This window comes from Prionailurus bengalensis, chromosome C1 (genome assembly GCF_016509475.1).
Source record: "Prionailurus bengalensis isolate Pbe53 chromosome C1, Fcat_Pben_1.1_paternal_pri, whole genome shotgun sequence".
Classification (NCBI taxonomy): Eukaryota; Metazoa; Chordata; class Mammalia; order Carnivora; family Felidae; genus Prionailurus; species Prionailurus bengalensis.
Genome location: NC_057345.1, coordinates 187814714 through 187834466, shown reverse-complemented (window position 1 = coordinate 187834466; position 19753 = coordinate 187814714). Strand labels below are relative to the sequence as shown.

General features: G+C 39.5%; 1 protein-coding gene across 1 annotated transcript in view; it reads right to left on the bottom strand.

The window, feature by feature from the left end:
- Nucleotides 1–15211: 15211 nt before the first annotated feature.
- The window catches only part of LOC122481631 (aldehyde oxidase 2), an 87253-nt gene continuing 82711 nt past the window's right edge, over nt 15212–19753 (bottom strand). Inside the window, exons 35-36 of the mRNA XM_043577434.1 lie at nt 18115–18190; nt 15212–15563 (exon numbers count right to left, since the gene is read on the bottom strand). Coding sequence (XP_043433369.1) covers nt 18137–18190 — 54 coding nt within the window. The 3' untranslated portion in view covers nt 15212–15563; nt 18115–18136. The remainder of the gene's footprint in view (nt 15564–18114; nt 18191–19753) is intronic.

Below are 19753 nucleotides of genomic sequence, written 5' to 3'. Positions count from 1 at the left end.
TTGTTATTATCCTTCTACCAAAAAATCCCACCCAAACCCTAAAAACAGGGTCTGTTGCTACAGTCATCTTCCCTGCACTCTGCTTCTCTCCCTTATCAAACATTTTTGGTAAATCAGTTTATATTAGTTGATTTATTTAACTATCTGACCTCTGCTGCCTTCCCCTCTCAACATCGTGGACAATTACTTTCTCAGAGTTCTTCCTCAGAATTATTGCCAAATCCAGTGATCCTCATCTTCCTTTCCTCCTCTGAGCATTTAGAACATTACCCATCTCCTTAAAAACTTCGTTCCAATTATCCTGGTTACCTCCCTGGATAGTCCTTTGCAATTGCTGTTCCTCTTTTCTGTGCTCATTCCTTTTATCTTATTCCACCTTGCTTTCTTACCTTATACATTCGTAGGGATTTAACTTTGATTTTTTTATTTTTTAAATTAAAAAAAAAAAAAGTTTGTTTTTGAGAGAGAGCATGCATGAGCAGGGGAGGGGCAGAGAGAGAGGGAGACAGAATCCAAAGCAGGCTACAGGCTCCTAGCTGTCTGCACAGAGCCCAACACGGGGCTAGAACCCACAAACAGTGAGATCATGACCTGAGCTAGTCAGACACTTAACTGACTAAGCTACCCAGGTGCCCCTGGATTTAACTTAAAAAAAATTTTTTTTTAAATGTTTATTTTGGAGACAGAGACAGAGCATGAACAGGGGAGGGGCAGAGAGAGAGGGAGACACAGAATCTGAAACAGGCTCCAGGCTGTGAGCTGTCAGCACAGAGCCTGATGTGGGGCTCGAACCCACGAACTGTGAGTTCATGACTTGAACTGAAGTCAGACGCTTAACCAACTGAGCCACCCAGGTGCCCTGGAGTTAACTTTTAAAAGAATGCCAAATGCTATTGAATCATTACATATTTGTCAAGGCTCTCTATCCTTCTAGGCTGAGGGAATGACAGTGGGAAGGTCCTGAGGTAGGAAAAACCTGACCTGTTGGAGGAACTGAAAGGGGCTAGTGTGACTGGATCTTGGTGGGAGATGGGAGGACTATGGGGAGCGCGAGAAGTGGCAAGAGTCAGATTCCTCAGTGTAAGCCTTTTCCCCAAGGCCTATCTGGTAGCTCCACTAAATGCTAAACTAAACACTCTTTGTACCCTTACCCCTAAACTGTTTTTCTCACTTCTGAAGTTCTGTTAAAGGCACAATGTTTTACTAATAAGAATAGTTACTGTTATGTGGCAGATATATGTGTCATGTATTCTTCTAAGCACTCCACCTTATTTAATCCTCAAAACTACCCTATGATTGGGGCACCTGGGTGGCTCAGTCAATTAAGCATCTGACTTCGACTCAGGTCATGATCTCTTGGTTCATGAGTTTGAGCCCTGCATCAGGCTCTATGCTGACAGCTCAGAGCCTGGAGCCTACTTTAGATTCTGTGTCTCCTTCTCTCTCTGCTCCTCCCCTGCTCATGCTCTGTCTCTCTTTCAGAAAAATAAACATTAAAAAAAAAAAACACCTACCCTATGACCTAGACTCCATCATTAGCCCTATTTAATAGATGGGAAGACTGAGGCATAGAGAGGTCAAGTAACTTACCCAAGGTCATATAACTAGTAAATGGAAGAGCTTAATTTGAACCCAGGCATTCTGGCTGCACTGCTGTAGCATTACTGTCTTGCCACCAAGATCTTATTTATCCATTCAACAAATAGTTGCTGAACTAAAGACCACTAGAGACACAGAGGTAACAAGTTAGACCTCTGACCTCACAAAGCTTATCTTCTATATTTGTCACATTTCTCAACTCAATCATCTTTTTCCAGTAATAGCTTCATTTAGGCCTCTATTACCCCTAAGTAACTGGGGCTTTTGCAATAACTTCCTAACCGTGCTATCCCTTTCTCCACCCTTCTAGAATAATCTTCCCAGATGCCGCCTGAATCATATCTCTTCACTATTTACATGCTGTGGTTTGTACTCCAGATCACCCAGGGATAGTTCTGACCAATGTTTTTCACCTTTACTTCCCATCACACTGGTGGTTCTTAACCTGTAATTGCCATCCATCGTGGGTGTAGCAAGCATTTTTGACTAAAAACTATATTAAATTTAGCAAGTGATTTCCTTTAAAAAGTAAAGCAGATGGAAGATTATCTATTATAAGATCATTCTCACTCATTTGCATGCTGATATATGTTCCTGAAAGTGAGAGAGAGAGGGGGTCATTTGGAATCGTATATGGCAGGCAGCCTAGTTTACCTATGCCCTTGGGAAATGTTTATAAACTGTATCTCGAGCAGAAAAGTTTCCAAACACCTGAACTCTATGCTTTAATCAGACTGAGATGTCCTTTCCTCATTCTTTACTCTCAAAATCCCATTTATTATTTCAAGGCTTATCTCAAATACTACCCTTCCCTTAAGCCTTTCTTAATCACTGCAGCTGACTTAAACATATTCCTTTTCTGAACTTTGCACTTTGTGTTTTCTGATATTCAATCTACTTTTGTATTTGCAGTTGTCTTTTATTCTATACTGAAATTCTTTATGGCAATGGCAATTTCTTACTCATTTTAGTAGTGCCTCACTGTATAGCAAGCATCATGCTTTAGTAAGTATGGGATGGGTTTGGTATAGGTAGTACTTCTCATGGAGACCTGACCATGGAGGAGAAAGAAAGGTGAGAAGGAATTTCAAGCTGGTTTTCTTTTAGGGATGCTGAAATACAGACATTTATTTTTATTTATTTTTTAAAATATTTATTTATTTTTGAGAGAGAGAGAGAGTGTGTGTGTGTGTGTGTGTGTGTGTGTGTGCAAGTGGGGGAGGGACAGGGAGAGACGGGGACAGATGATCTGAAGTGGGCCCTGTGCTGAGAGCAGAAAGCCTGATGTGGGGCTTGAACCCACGAACTGTGAGATTATGACCTGAGCCAAAATTGGACCCTCAACTCAACCGACTGAGCCACCCAAGTGCCCTGGAGTATAGATATTTAAAGGAGAATCTAGTCCCTGGGTGTTTTTGAGATTTCACATGAGTCACTTAACCTCTCTGTAAAATGTGAGTACTGATGCTTTACATGATAAAGACCCTTCGAATGCTCATAACTGGGGTTCCATATCTTTTAGTAGATTTGTTATTTGTCCTTAAACTGAATGTAGTTCCTAACAGTGTACTGCATGCCTACTTGATAAATGCTGTACTAGTGTAACAATTTAAGGAGCTTAAAGTGTTAAGTTTAAGGAGCTTAAGGTTAATGAGCTCAAGGAGAGGAGGGATAAATCAGATCTTTGAGGAAATGCCTAGTCTGCCTTAAATTGCCTTTTGTTTTGTTAGTGCTGTGCAGGACTTTGTTATTCAGACTTTCTGTGCTCAGTTAAGAATCCTGTAATGGCTAACCTTGCAAACTCCAGCATGTCAATAACAAAGTTTTGGGTAAAATGTCAGCAACATTCAGGACAATGTCTTACGATAGAAGTATTTTGGAACTTTTTTTCATCATTATTAGGCCAAATTCGGTTCCCTACTTACCCCCTTTCTCCTTTCCTTCCTTCCTTCCTTCCTTCCTTCCTTCCTTCCTTCCTTCCTTCCTTCCTTCCTCTCTCTCTGTCTCTTCCTCTCTTCCTTCCTTCATTTCTTTCAGCTCCATGCCCAACATGGGGCTCAAACTCAGGACCAAGAGTCACATGCCCTACTGACTGAACCAGCCCGGCATCCTTGGGTTCCCTACTTTATAATTTTTTTAATTTATATTATTATTTTTTAATGTTTATTTGTTTTTGAGAGAGGGAGAGAGAGAGGGAGACAGAGCATGAGCAGGGGGAGGGCAGAGAGAGAGGGAGACACAGAATCTGAAGCAGGCTCCAGGCTCTGAGCCCGACATGGGCTTGAACTCATGAACCACAAGATCATGACCTGAGCCAAAGTTGGACACTTAACCAGCTACCCAGGCACCCCCCTGGGTTCCCTACTTTATTTTATTTTATTTTTTTCAATATATGAAATTTATTGTCAAATTGGTTTCCATACAACACCCAGTGCTCATCCCAAAAGGTGCCCTCCTCAATACCCATCACCCACCCTCCCCTCCCTCCCACCCCCCATCAACCCTCAGTTTGTTCTCAGTTTTTAAGAGTCTCTTATGCTTTGGCTCTCTCCCACTCTAACCTCTTTTTTTTTTTTTTCCTTCCCCTCCCCATGGGTTTCTGTTAAGTTTCTCAGGATCCATATAAGAGTGAAACCATATGGTATCTGTCTTTCTCCGTATGGTTTATTTCACTTAGCATCACACTCTCCAGTTCCATCCACGTTGCTACAAAGGGCCATATTTCGTTCTTTCTCATTGCCCTGTAGTACTCCATTGTGTATATAAACCACAACTTCTTTATCCATTCATCAGTTGATGGACATTTAGGCTCTTTCCAAAATTTGGCTATTGTTGAGAGTGCTGCTATAAACATTGGGGTACAAGTGCCCCTATGCATCAGTACTCCTGTATCCCTTGGGTAAATTCCTAGCAGTGCTATTGCTGGGTCATAGGGTAGGTCTATTTTTAATTTTCTGAGGAACCTCCACACTGTTTTCCAGAGCGGCTGCACCAATTTGCATTCCCACCAACAGTGCAAGAGGGTTCCCGTTTCTCCACATCCTTTCCAGCATCTATAGTCTCCTGATTTGTTCATTTTGGCCACTCTGACTGGTGTGAGGTGATATCTGAGTGTGGTTTTGATTTGTATTTTCCTGATGAGGAGCGACGTTGAGCATTTTTTCATGTGCCTGTTGGCCATCTGGATGTCTTCTTTAGAGAAGTGTCTATTCATGTTTTCTGCCCATTTCTTCACTGGGTTATTTGTTTTTCGGGTGTGGAGTTTGGTGAGCTCTTTATAGATTTTGGATACTAGCCCTTTGTCCGATATGTCATTTGCAAATATCTTTTCCCATTCCGTTGGTTGCCTTTTAGTTTTGTTGGTGGTTTCCTTTGCTGTGCAGAAGCTTTTTATCTTCATAAGGTCCCAGTAATTCATTTTTGCTTTTAATTCCCTTGCCTTTGGGGATGTGTCGAGTAAGAGATTGCTACAGCTGAGGTCAGAGAGGTCTTTTCCTGCTTTCTCCTCTAGGGTTTTGATGGTTTCCTGTCTCACATTCAGTTCCTTTATCCATTTTGAGTTTATTTTTGTGAATGGTGTGAGAAAGTGGTCTAGTTTCAACCTTCTGCAGTTCTCCCAGCACCATTTGTTAAAGAGACTGTCTTTTTTCCATTGGATGTTCTTTCCTGCTTTGTCAAAGATCAGTTGGCCATATGGTTGTGGGTCTAGTTCTGGGGTTTCTATTCTATTCCATTGGTCTATGTGTCTGTTTTTGTGCCAAAACATCTTTTTTTTTTTTTTTAAAAGTAATCTCTACAAGCCCAATGTGGGGCTTGAACTCACAACCCCAAGATCAAGAGTTGTATGCTCTACCGATTGAGCCAGCCAAGAATCCCTCTTTTATGACATTTCTTTCATTTGCCGCATAGAATGATTTCATTAGTTATTTGACTATTAATAATATTTACTATTATTTACTATTAATAATATTTGTTATGATCAAGATTATGAAAAATAAAAAAATAAGCATTAGTAATTACCTATTTTAATAAAATTTGGTAAATAAGCTATTCTTTTCTTTTTTTTTTTTTTAATTTTTTTTGTTTCAACGTTTATTTATTTTTGGGACAGAGAGAGACAGAGCATGAACGGGGGAGGGGCAGAGAGAGAGGGAGACACAGAATCGGAAACAGGCTCCAGGCTCCGAGCCATCATCAGCCCAGAGCCCGACGCGGGGCTCGAACTCCCGGACCGCGAGATCGTGACCTGGCTGAAGTCGGACGCTTAACCGACTGCGCCACCCAGGCGCCCCCCTATTCTTTTCTTTTTTAAATGTTTATTTTTGAGAGACAGTGCACACAAATGGGGGAGGGGCAAAGAGAGAAGGAGGCAGACAGTCCAAAGCAGGCTCTGCTATCTGTGCAGAGCCTGACACAGGGTTTGAACCCATGAACCGTAAGATCATGACCTGAGCCAAAGTCAGATGCTTAACCAACTGAGCCTCCCAACACCCCAGTAAGTAAGTTATTCTTTTAAGACACCTTCCCTTAAAACAGACATCTCTTATTTAGATTTTTGAGGCTTAGGCATTCCAGAAACCTGGCATTCATTCTCTTTCTCTCCACATAGGAATGATGGTAGGTTAAGGTGAAAACTCTTTGCTCCTGTATAGTGCTTATTCAGAAAATAGTTTGAGGTAATTTGCCAAATAAGTAATATTTTGGATGAGCATAATTGCTGCATTTTAAGTTATGTAACATTCAAGGCATTTATTTAAAGAAAAGCAAACAAGGTTAACTATGGTGGCATATGGTATAACTGTTAGTTACAGGATTATTTAGGAAAGGCTGTCTATTGCTTATCAAGTCTTATCTCTTAATATATTAAAATTCATTTAAAGAACAAGAAATCTTATTGATGACCCAGATCTAAATGTCTCTGTGTTAGAAAATTATCTCGAATGTATGTTGAACTATTGCCTGGCATATTTAGATGGCCATCTTTCTTTGCTCTCTTTATAAACCCAAATTTCACATTTTAGGGTCAGTGTGTGATATAAAGTTATTAGCTTAAAATGAGAAAGCAACTAAACTAAATAGAACTTAGTTGCTGCTTTATTATTATTGTTGTTAGAAGTGGTAGCAGCAGCAGTAGTAGTAATAACTACTGCTGATAATTAGTAGTAATAGAATGGTCTTTATAGGCCTTCATTTAGAGAGGATGTTATTGTTTACAAAATATTTTCACATGGATTTTAGAATTCTTCATAGAAACTTTGTGGGTAAGTAGGGCTGTTTTACTTTCAAAGTAAGCTAAATATATTTGATGATGATCATTCTTCCAAAAGAAGGCCATGGACTACTTATTTACGAAATCTAATGCCAATTTATCTGATGAGAAAAGTACAACCCTTTTACTCATCATGCATTTCCAATTCTACTCTTAAAATGTTGTATTAAAACTGTCTTGGAGGATTTCCTAGGTCTTTCTGGGACAAAAATCATTTTCTTTTAAAACATAGGTTTATTTTTCAGAACCTAACTAGTACAGGTGGTGGTAGCCTTAGAAGGCTTTATACAATTAGGTTTGCCCACAACAGAGGTTTTCAGCTTTTGGTGAATCATTATAGGAAGTGCTAAAACGAAATTCTGCATCAATTCTCTACACCTGTTACTTTGAATGTAAGTCACATTTTAATATACACAGATTCCATGAAGAGTTTTTAGAACCCAGGTAAAAAGTGTTATGAAATAACATTAAGAACTTTGGTGTTTTATGACATTTTGAGAATCACTTTCCTAGAAAGAACAACATATATGCAACAGATTGGTCTCTCAGAAATGGCATTTGCTGAGAACAGTTAGGAAGGTCTCTGCTTTTCTTTGGCAGAAAAGAGGTAAAAAAGTGAAATGCTTTAGGACCTTCACTTTTATTTTCTACAACATGTACCTACTAAATACCTACTATGTGCCTGGTGTTAATGGCGGTCAGAAGACAATGAATTACGGTTCTGATCATGTGCCCTGTCCAATGATGGACACAGATGATAATGACAAGTACAGTACAGTTGTGAAGGTATAGATGGAGAGGTTTGCACTAGAGGCCATTAGGAGGTGGATGAGGCAGTGGGCAAATCCACAGGGCTGGGAAGGAAGGGGTTTCCAAAGGATTCTGAATAGGAGATCTCCAAAGTGGGTCTTGAAGGAAGAGAAGAGGTTGGTCAGATGGAGAAGTAGGGGCAAGAAGCAGCATGTGGAAAGGCCAGAAAAGTGATGATGGCTGCCAAATTCTAAGAGCAGGGAGCAGCTTGGTGTGTGTTGCATAAGAGTGTGTGTGTATATGCATGTGTGTGTTGGGGAAGGGATGGCAGAGATGAAGGGGGCGTTTGGTCTTAATCTGTGTTGTTTTCTGTGTAGTAATTTACTTTACAATACTTTAGATATTTAGTAAAAACGATATGATATACTTAAGCATATTTAACTATTATCTATGCCGTAGATGTAGTCAGTTTGCACCCTTTTTTTAATGTTTATTTATTTTTGAAAGAGACAGTGTGAGCAGGGGAGGGCAGAGAAAGAGGGAGACACAGAATCCGAAGCAGGCTCCAGGTTCTGAGCTGTCAGCACAGAGCCCAATGCAGCTCAAAGCCATGGACTGCAAGATCATGAGTCAAAGTCAGACACTTAACTGACTGAGCCACCCAGGTGCCCCAACTTTACATTTGAAGAATCCAAATCATGAATCTGACCTTCAAAATTGTTTCCATAAGCATTTCAAATAATTTTCTAAAACTTCATCATAAGTTTTTGTTAACTGGTATTTGGATAACTGGATGTTAGAAATAAGGTAAATGGTTGGCCAGAAAGGTTATATTCATCCTGTGAACCTTATATGAAGAAGGTGGAAGAATCTAGTAGGCAGTGCTGGGACAGGGCTGTAGGTCTGGAGTGCTACCGGTCCTGAGTGCCTTCTTCCCAGGGGATGCTATCATTTTCTCAGCTAGAAGGTTAGAAGATTGTGCCACCATAGTGTTGTATCCACCCAGTATGAACCTACCATGCAAGACGTTTGACCTATCTCATGGTGTCTATAGATATTTATTAAAGAGCCAGTCAGGGGGTGCCTGGGTGGTTCAGTCAGATAAGTGTCCAGCTCTTGGTTTCAGCTCAGGTCATGATCTCATGGTTTGTGAGCTCGAGCCCCATGTCGGGGCTCTGTGCTGACAGCACGGAGCCTGTTTGGGATTCTCTCTCTCCTTCTGTCTCTGCCCCTCCCCCAGTAGTGTGCTGGCACATGCTGTCTCTCTCAAAATAAATTAAAAAAACTAACACACACACACACACACACACACACACCAAAAACAAAAACAAAACAAAAAAACAAACCCAAAACCCAAGAGCTAGTCAATTGCCTAATTGCCTCAGGTCAGTTTGTGATAATCTGATCAGCAGTGGAAACTACTGGAGATTATTATAGTATGACACCAGTGGACCATCAGCATTTTAGAAAGGTCACTCTGGGTTAAAGGAAGCTGTAGTGGGCTAGAAAGTGAGACCTTTTGGATTCTGTTTTATCTAACTTAATATATCCACCTACAACCTGTGTTTTGTATACTTGCTTCTCTTCCTCTTCCTCCTATAGATTTTTAAACTATGCAGATTCTGGCAATGCCCCTTTGGGGTAGTGTATCAGGATAGAGTAGTTGTGGGCAGCTGGGTGTGGGAATTTTGAAAAAGCTCCTTAGCTGATTCTGATATGTCTATGTCTGCTTCTTCCAGATGGAGGATTTAATGGCATGGGGAGAAGAATGTCAGAGCTAAGGAGAGAGGACAGAGGGTTGGTTTGTTTGTTTGTTTTTAGTTTTTAGTGTTTTTTGTGTGTATGTTGGGGGGTTATTTTTGTGTGTACACAAAAATATGTCTTCAATGTTTATGGATTGTGAGCAACTTAAGAGGTTGTGGAATTTGAAATAATAAGCTACCAAACTTCGATTCATCTAGTTTTTGGTTAAAAATATAAATAAACATTGGTCACAATGATGTTTGAAAGGCTTAGGGGAGGAAAAAATCAAGTATTTTTCTTTTTCTTTTTTTTTTATTATTTATTTATTTATTTATTAAAAAAATTTTTTTTTCAACGTTTATTTATTTTTGGGACAGAGAGAGACAGAGCATGAACGGGGGAGGGGCAGAGAGAGAGGGAGACACAGAATTGGAAACAGGCTCCAGGCTCTGAGCCATCAGCCCAGAGCCTGACGTGGGGCTCGAACTCCCGGACCGCGAGATCGTGACCTGGCTAAAGTCGGACACTTAACCGACTGCGCCACCCAGGCGCCCCATTACTTTGCTTTTTCAATGTACTGGTCTCTACAAGCTTTGGAGAACGTTGATATTGCAGCAATTCCTTGAGCACAAGGAACAAAGAGACCAGACAGGTGGGAAAAGGTCTTGTTGAAATTGGTACAGGCTCTGTTTTTGTTATATTTGCAAAAAGAGGGAAGAAGTTTGTTCTTAGTTATATTTGTTCTTAGTTACATATTTAGTGTTAATTACGTTGGGTTGTTTGTTCAAAGTTAAGGCAAATTTTTTTTTTTTAAGATTTTATTTTTAAGTAATCTACATAACCAATGTGGGACTTGAACTTATGACTCGGAGATCAAGAGTCACATGCTCTACTTATGGACGCAAGCAGGTGCCCCAAAGTTTTGTTTTGTTTTGTTTTAAATGCCACTCACCATGAAAGATTTATTTGCTCTCTTTGAAAAATAGTACACAGAGTTTGCTGTTGTTATTTTTTAAACTAAACTCTACACCCAATGTGGGGCCTGAACTCATGACCCCAAGATCAAGAGTCACATGCTCTACTGACTGAGCCAGCGAGGCGTCCAAGACAAAGTTCTTTATATCTTCTCCCTGGAATGTAATTGTCTGCTGGTTACATTTAGTCAAAAAATTATATTTGTTGTAGAATATCAAATATATTCACTTAAATTGTAAACTAACTATATTAATCAGATTCACTGCTATATAAATTGTGTAGGCTTTTCTGACATTTGGAAAAAATCTCAAAGTTCTATGTCTGTTTTTTCTTGATGCGTATCAGCATCTAACTTTGAAACTATTAAACTATGGCTGTTATAATATATGGTAAGCAAGTATCAAGGATACAGTTAATGAGGTAGCCAGGATGATAAAGCAAGTTCCGAGGAAGAAATAAGAAATCGTTATGGAAAAAAAGAATGTCAGAATAAGGTTGCACAGCCTAAAAAAACAAAACAAAACAAAAAAACCCCAAAACAAGCAAACAAACACCCAAAAATCAAAAGCCAAAAACTAAAACAAAACTGGTTAATATCTTATAGAGTGAAAAAACTAAAACCTTTGGAATTATCTTTTCAACTATACCAGACATCATTTGCAATTTATCAATGTTCTGCAAGTTAACACCTATATTAGTTTCCTACTGCTGCTATAAAAAATTACTGTAACTAGAGAGCTTAAAACAATACAGATTTATCTTACAGTTCTAGAGGTCAGATATCCAAAAAGAGTCACACTGTATTAAAATCAAGATATGAGCAGGGCTGTGTTCCTTCTGGAGATTCTAGAGGAGAACCTATTTTATTGCCTTTTCCAGTTTCTAGAGATTGCCTACCGCAAGACCTGGCTTTTCAGGAGTTCGAACCCTAATAAACAGTAAGTATATAAATTTCCCTAGAGTAATATTGTCCAATATAACTTTCTGAGATGATGGATATAGTCTCTTCTGTGTTGTTCAGTATGGTACCCACTGGCCACACGTAGCTAGTGAGTACTTGAAAGGTGGCTAGGACAAATAAGGAAATGAATTTTTTATTTAATTAATCAAAATTTAAATTTAAATAGCCACATGTGGCTAGTGGCCACCATACTGGACAGAGTATCCCTAGAGCATCAGAATACTCTAGAATGGGCTTATTAAATAGTACTGAAGTATGACATTGAAAGGTCACACAGTATTTTTTCCCCCTCATTTCCAGGTGTTGGAAAGTTTTTCTTAACATATGTAAGTAAAATAAATAGTGACTCTAACAGATTAAAATCCAATAATAATAACAATAACAATAAAATCCAATTTCAATAACAATGTGATTTCTTTGTCAAAGAACTATAGCTTCCTTCCTTTTACTTTTCTTAGTTCTGGCTCCTGGGTTTCTGGGTTACACAGTATAGGTTTCATAAATACTTTGAATAGAGCATTTCTGTCTGCTTTTCCTTAGTCAAAGATATGCAAGTATCAGTTTGAGATAGAACCTGTGGTAAAGGATGAGTAAAACATAGTTCTTGCCATCAGGCTAGAAAGGGAGGATACACATGTAGACAGATAGATGGTGTGATAGACGAACCAGTTACAATATGGGTGGGATGGAGAAAGGATCACTTCCACCCAAAACTGTGTCTGTTAGCCTTAGCAAGAAGGTTTGTTGGCATAGTGGGTTGAATAGTGTTCTCCTGAAGTTCACGTCTACCTGGAACCTCAGAATATGACTTTGTTTGAAAATAGAGTCTTTACAGACATAATTAGTTAAGAGGACGTCATACTGGATTTGGGTGGACCCTAAATTCAATGGCTGGTGTTCTCCTGAGAGAAAAGAGAAAGGGAGATGGACCCAGATACACAGGGAAGAAGGCCATGTGACAATGGGGCAGAGTTTGGGGTGATGTAATGACAAGCCAAGAAATGCCACGAAACTCCAGGAATCACCAGAAGAGGCAAGAAAGGGTTCTTCCCTAAAATCCATGGCCCAGCTAACACCTTGATTTTGGACTTCTAGCCTCCAGAACTGTGAAAGAATAAATATTTAGGCCATCTAGTTTGTGGGAATTTGTTATGGCAGCCCTAGGAAACTAATAAACCTGGCAAGATACTGGCTAGCCTATGAAATTGAGGGCAGAACTGAAGAAGCAGGCCTTGAGATGCACAGGGACAGGGGTGCCTCTGAGGACCTAGCAGCAAGCTTGTGGGCTTGTTCCCCATAGCTGGCCATCCAGGCAATCTGCTCCAGTGGCCTTTTAACCTTGTGTACCTTCCTCAAGAGTCTAACTCTCAGGAGACACTCAGACCCAGCTTTATCCTATGCCTTTCCCAGTAGCCTTCTTGGAACACATGGAGTAGAAGATAAGAGACTTCCCAAAGGAAAAGACTCGAGGCAGATAAAAACAAGTGTTGACTGCTACACAAATTATAGTACAGTTCTTTTTGGAAGAAGAAACTGTCTTGTTGAATGGTATTCTTTTACTCAATGAGGGTACTTGGTTACAGATGTTGAGAGAGATTATCCAGGAAGCTATGTGCAGAAGGGTTTGGAGCAAGACCAGGTAGACAGCTGGTAACATCATCTAAATATGAAGATAAGGAGTGTGGAGACATCTGTCCTACTATGGTGGCTATGCCAAGGAAAAGAACATTCTTGTTTTGTACTCCATGATATCTTGGTATCAGCTCATTCAAGGTTGTGTAGGGAGACTGAGAAAATGTCTTTATTTTCTGTCTCCAACTATTTCTGCCTGATTTTCAAACTCCTTTTTGGCATCTTATAAATCAGAAATCATATCTTTCTTCTATTTGTCTACCTAATTATATGAGACAGATCAAATATTAATTTTCACTGTTCCAGAGGTAGAGCTGGGAGCAGGTTGCTTTTCCTTTACACAAGAGAACACCTGCTCAGAGAACTGAGGTTAAAAAGGCCAGAGTACAAATGCTTCCTGTGCCCCAGACCCATGGGAGAGAAACAGGAGGATCCACGGAGCAATGGTGGGTGTAAAGCGTTATATTCCTCACTGTTACAGACACTAGGGTGCTACTGACATGGGGAAGGGGGTAGACAGAGAGATGGGGGACTAGCACCTTACTCAGTGGGTCCAGCAATGTAATCCAGGTAGAAACCAGGTGCTTGTCCTGACACCTTAGACTTCCCCTACCATCCTGACGTTTGGTCATTATATCCCATCCCTGTGTGGAACCAGCTGAGAGTAACTTTAATCTTGACAAGAGTGGCTGGGCATTCTGGGACCTTCTATTCCTGAAGGAAAAAATAGTAGCTAATAAAAGTGGTTACATTTTGTGCTTGTGTGAGAATTGGCTGGATGGGGATGGTATGAGAGTTAGTCCTTGTACTGTATACCTTTTTATATTTTTGAATGTATTACTAATTTAAAACCTTTAGTATCCTTTAACACTTACTGAGCCCAAAGAACTGATTTCAAGTATGTGGTTTCAACTATGCCTTTTTGAAAAAGTATTTGATTGATATCCATGCAATTAAGATTTTAGTGCATCAACTCACATAAATAACTTTTCTGCAGACCCCTTTATGTTTATTCCTTCATAGTTCTCAACTGTGGCAAATAGAAAATAAATACCTAGTAACCATCCATAGTCCCGACAGACCACATTTTACAAAATATGAATTATATTTACCATTGTTTAAAATGATAGAGATGATAAAACAAATTTATCATTTCTTATTCCTTTCTTCTTTAAAAATTTTTTAAAAAATGTTTATTTATTTTTGAGAGAGAGCAAGAGATAGCGTGTGAGTGAGGGAGGGGCAGAGAGAGAGGGAGACACAGAATGTGAAGCAGGCTCCAGGCTCTGAGCTGTCAGCACAGAGCCTGATGCGGGGCTTGAACTCACAAGCCATGAGATCATGACCTGAGCTGAAGTCAGATTCTTAACAGACTTAGCCACCCAGGTGCCCCTCATTTCTTATTATTTTCAATAACTTTTGAATCACTTTGCCCTGGCTACTCCCACTAAGTTCCCCAGCTCTTCTGCTCACAAAAATCTTGCATAATTTTTTTTCCTGCCCATGACCCTTCTGTTCTTGTCTCCCTTCTCTTTGTGCTCCAGTCCCACTTCCTCCCTTAGGCTCCTGTGGCCTAGTGGAGTCTCCAAAGTCAGCATAGAGGTCTGTGGACAGGCCTGTGGACAGCTGTGTTGTGTCTCAGTCCCTGCAAGCAGATTTACTCACTGCCTCCAGTGACCTAGAGCCTCCTGCAGGCTGTACGACAATCCTGATCTTGGCCTTCGCTCCCAAGCCACCCAGCACTCTCAGTCAGCCTCACCTCAGTCACTTCAGGAGTCACTGTAGACAATGGCTTGGAGAGCTTTATCACATGAGTTCTGGCTGACAAAGACTTTCTGGTCAAATAAGGCCCAGTTCATATTCCGGTTTCTCCTCCTCTGAAGGCCTCCAAAATTCAGATTAATGGAATTTGGTGGATCCTGCATTCTAAAGTACAACATCGGGGTGATTACAATTAAACTTGTGCTCCGTGTTTACCTACTTCAGAATATGGGAAGTTGAGCAGTGAAGTATTTCTGAAACTGATACTAGATTGGGTGTTTTTTATAAACAAAAAAATTAAAGGGTTTTATGATACATTGAAAATGTTTTTACATTGCCCTTTATCTCCAAATTCCAAAAGAATGTTAACCAGTTGAATAGCTGATCTACACGAGGAAAATACAACTCCTTTGTTGTCCAATGCCCAGAAACGGACGCATAGCTAATCCACAGTAAGAACAAAACAAAATTGTAGATCTCTTGTGGTGTCCCTACCTGTGGCCACCCAATCAAACACATCCTTGAGGAAAGTAATCACATGTTTATTTACTGAGAAGTGTCTTCCACTCTAGGATCACAACCTGTATTACTAGTCAGTCCAGTTAGATTGGAGGGATACACAAAGAAAAAAATTTGCTTTTAGAGCAACATTTACGTGATGTCTTCACAAACAAATCAAACTTAAACTTGGCTACTGTGGATATTGCAATGCTTATCTGGTGACCTCTAGGCTAAAATGTCTAAGCAAATAATGATTTATCTTGTTAGCCTAATCAGGCTTGAATAATGTTTCTAAAATTTGTCTTTTCTTCCACAACAGTGTATCAGTTTGGATTAACAAACCATCTTTTCACTTGTGAAAAACTGAAACACCTGGAAAAAAAAAAAGAAAGGAGAGTAACTATAAAAGTGTGCAAATCCCCCAGCTTTTGCATGCAAGGAAAACAGTAAGTAGTTGAAAACTTGGATTGGTAAGCTTTACGGATATGAACAAGTATGTTTAGGTAGTTACTTATTCTTCCTTGGCCTCCATGTCTTCATTTATAAGAAGCTGGATGAGCTCAAAGGTTTTCACACATTTTTAGCAAAGGTTGAAAATGTTATGGGAAAACACCCACACATATATGATTTTAGTGTGGTATAAATTTAATGTCAACGTTTAACACTTGCTTATATAGCAAATATGTGAAAATGATAATGCTACTTTGAAGAATGCAAAAACCTGAAATGGCAGGTAAAGATTGACAGTTAAAGACTCAGAATGTAATTTATATCTGCATTTTATTATTTTTTAAGTTTATTTATTTATTTTGAGAGAGTGTGAGAGAGAGTGTGTGCGAGCACGTGAGCAGGGGAGGGGCAGAGAGACACAGAGAGAGAATCCCAAGCAGGCTCCATGCTGTCAGTGCAGAGCCCCACGGGGGTCCCGAACCCATGAACCCATGAGATCATGACTGGGCCAAAACCAAGAGTCAGACACTTAACCTAGAATCACCCAGGTGCCCCTGCATTTTATTTTAATTGCACAGCATGGAGATAATTCTGACACACAAATAGTTGTAAGTGGTAAAGTAGCAAAAGAGATTTTTACGGTTTGGTTTTGATTTTTGTTTTTTAAATTTTTCTAGAACTGTGAGAATGGTCTTTATTTTGAAATTTGTACAAAAACTTGACAATCCAGTTCATTCACTGGCGGTCTCCAATTTGTTAAAATTTGGCATTTAGCTGGGGCGTCCAGGTGACTAAGTCGGTTGGACGTCCGACTTCAGCTCAGGTCATGATCTCACAAACTGTGAGTTGGAGCCCCGCATTGGGCTCTGTGCTGCAGCTCAGAGCCTGGAGCCTGCTTCGGATTCCGCATCTCCCTCTCTCTCTGCCAACTCCCCTGCTCTGTCTCTCTCTCTCTCTCTCTCAAAAATAAATAAACGTTAAAAAATTTTTTTAAAAAAACCATAAAATTTGGCATTTAGCACATCTGAGTGTGTATGTGTAGCTTTCCTTTAGTGAGTACGGTGTCAGGCATGATGCTGAGTACTTTATAAACCTTGTTTTATATAGGGATTAGAGTGAATTTGCCATCATGTCCACATTGAATTTTAACACTTGAAAAGAGAGGTAGAGAGAGAGAGAATAAAGAACTAGATAGACATTCTGCCTTCTATACATGGGTATATGTGCTTTCATTACTATTTTATAATAATTTAAAATATAGTTTAAGACATTAGCTGTTTTGATTTTTGTTATTGTGAAAGGAGAAACAAAAATATCATCAATTATTTAGTCTGATTTAGCAAAACTATCCATGCAAGTTCTTATGTGACAAGTAACAATGGAATTAAACATATATCTGTTAATACGCATGGGCTGTTTTAGACATTTAATTGGAAAATTAGAGTTTGATGAAAATGTTTTTTCTCTGAATCTATGATGTAGTTCTCTTCTGCTTTCATTTTTTCTAATGTTGCCCAGTAAGTGTGCAGAAAAGCAGTTTAGTTTTCCAACAATGAAAATTTCTCTTTGTCAGCAGATATTTCCCAGGCACTTTTGGTGGCCACCCTCCAAAGTCTTCAGTGCTCTGAGTTTTGTGTTAAGCTGCAGTACAAAACTGTAGCAGTTAAACACAACAAATGCAGCTAGATACCTCTTTTATTTTATTTTATTTTTACTTTTTAAAATGTTTATTTATTTATTTTGAGAGAGAGAGAGTGAGCAGGGGAGGGGCAGAGAGAAATGAAGAGAGAGAATCCCAAGCAGGCTCCACACTGCCAGCACAGAGCCTGACACAGGGCTCAATCTCATGAATGATGAGATCATGACCTGAGCTGAAATCAAGAGTCAGACCCTTAACCGACTGAGCCACCCAGGTGCCCCCAGATACTTCTTTTAAATAGCACTAGTTAATTATAAATGCAAGAAGCAATAGATTTTAATGTAGTGCTTTGTACTCAAGATATGATTCTCAAAAGAATTAGGGAGTAGGATCTTTAAAGTATCTTAATCCACAACGTTCTTGTTTTAAATTTTATTTTAAAATGAAAAGAAAAAGTGGTGCAGGTGCCTGGCTCAGTCAGTGGAGCATGCGACTCTTGTTCTTGGGGTTGTGAGTTCAACCCCATGCTGTGTATAGAGATTACTCAAAAATAAAATCTTTAAAAAGATAAATAAATAAAATGAAAACAAAAGCTGGTACTATGTTTTTCTTGGGTAAAATACCCTAAATTTCCTCGTCAGCATCCAAAGCCATGTATTGTTTAGTGTTAAAAAATTAAAATGTTGAATGAAGCTTAAAAATGAAACTAGATTTATACATTTGTGCAATCCTAAATTTCCATAGAACACAGTTGGAAAAGCTACTGGAATGGCTCATCTTTTTTTTTTTTCCCTTTTCTTTCTGAGTAATTATATTTCAGCTTAATGATCTTACCTTTTAGGAAATGACAGCAGTGTTACGCTATAGGGATAGACCAAGGTTTAAATGTCTTAGGGTCATCTCTTGGGATCTAAGAAAGAAACCAAATTAGATACTTAATGTTCATAATGCCATTGCAATATTTCATGAGATAAACAAAGTTTTGAAAATCCTTGGGTTTTGAAAAATTTTCTGACAGAAGGAGGCAGGATTTTCCTGAGGAATGGGACGGTACCATTCCTTTCAAGTGATAACTCTGAAGAGACAGGGATTTGGTGTTGTGATCTCTGCTACACTTAAATGTTGTTTAAGAGGGCACTTTGATGTTACCTATTTTCTTTACTTCCCAGATGTGAATCCCAAAGAGAATTCCAAATCTTGTGAAAATGTTTGGGGGAAGACAGTGGGAAGGGAACAGTGGGTAGGCTGAGTTACTTGCACTGGAGCCTACAGACTTGGTCTCATCTGCAGTGATTTGAGAACAGCCCTGTCTACACCTTTAGCCAAATGATTTGTGTGGTTCAGTGCCCTTGCTAATTAACTCCCAGGCTCATTCTACTATCCTCGGCTACAGGCCCCCAAGAGTTTGACCTGTTTATCTTCCTCCTTGTGGTCCTCAGTTCCTGTCTCCTCTGCTGGGAATTCACTCCCTTACGTCTGGCAGTAAGCAGATATTCCTTCCCTCTGCTGTTGTCCTGTTTTTGTTTCAAGAGTTGACTTTTATTACAAAGGTGTTAAAAGAAAAAACAAACTTCCCATAAATAATGAAGAGTTAATGAAGATTCCAAAAAGCTTTTCGTCTAATATTTCTTTCACAAAAATACAAAAAGAAGACAAAGAACAAAAATGAACAAAAAACCTCAACTCTGTAACCTGTTATCCTTACAAATTCTGTTCTGTTTGTTCTTAATCTGTATTGAAATGTAAATGGGGGGCTAGGTTTGCTGTTCTCAAAGGGCCTCCCTGCATTCTTTGCTTAACTGGGGCTCAGGGAGTTGCTTGGCTATCTTGTTTAGAATCAGCCTGTTGCACCTGGGCAGGGCAAGGCATTGGACAAAGCGCCTCAGTCTGGTCTGAGGTGATTTCAGGTCAGCTCCTCTGCTAAAGGGAATGGAATTTTTAGTCTCTTCCAAAACCTGCTTCCAATTCTTTTCACCAGACCTGGGCTTCTGGGGTGCCCTTCTGCTTTGGAACACAGATCAGTAGTTATTCCCAGCCTTCTTGAGTCTCACCAACTCCCTAGGTCCTGGAGTGAGGACTTAACCTCCTTCCTTCTTCCCTTCCTCCCTTCCTTCCTTCCTTCCCTCCTCCTCCTCCTCCTTCTTTTTTTTTTTTTTTTTTTTTTTATTTCAAAGGTCCCAGGTATGGGACTTAAGCTGCTCTTCACTGGCTTTTGGTGATCTTCCCTTTATCTTCTCTTTTGCTTGGTGCCTTCATCCCTTTCCTTCTCTATTCTATTTCTCCCTGTTGGTTCTCTACAGCTATAATTAAGGCAATTTTCACTATGAGTATCAAGACTGATTCTGCTTTTCATTAAGTCTCTGCTTCTGAGATCTATCTGACCCAATCTCTTTGGTCCAAGGTCTAGTAACAATAGATGGTTGCCATCAGTTCAGGAATTCATCATCATCATTGTGTAGTAAAGGATTAGTCA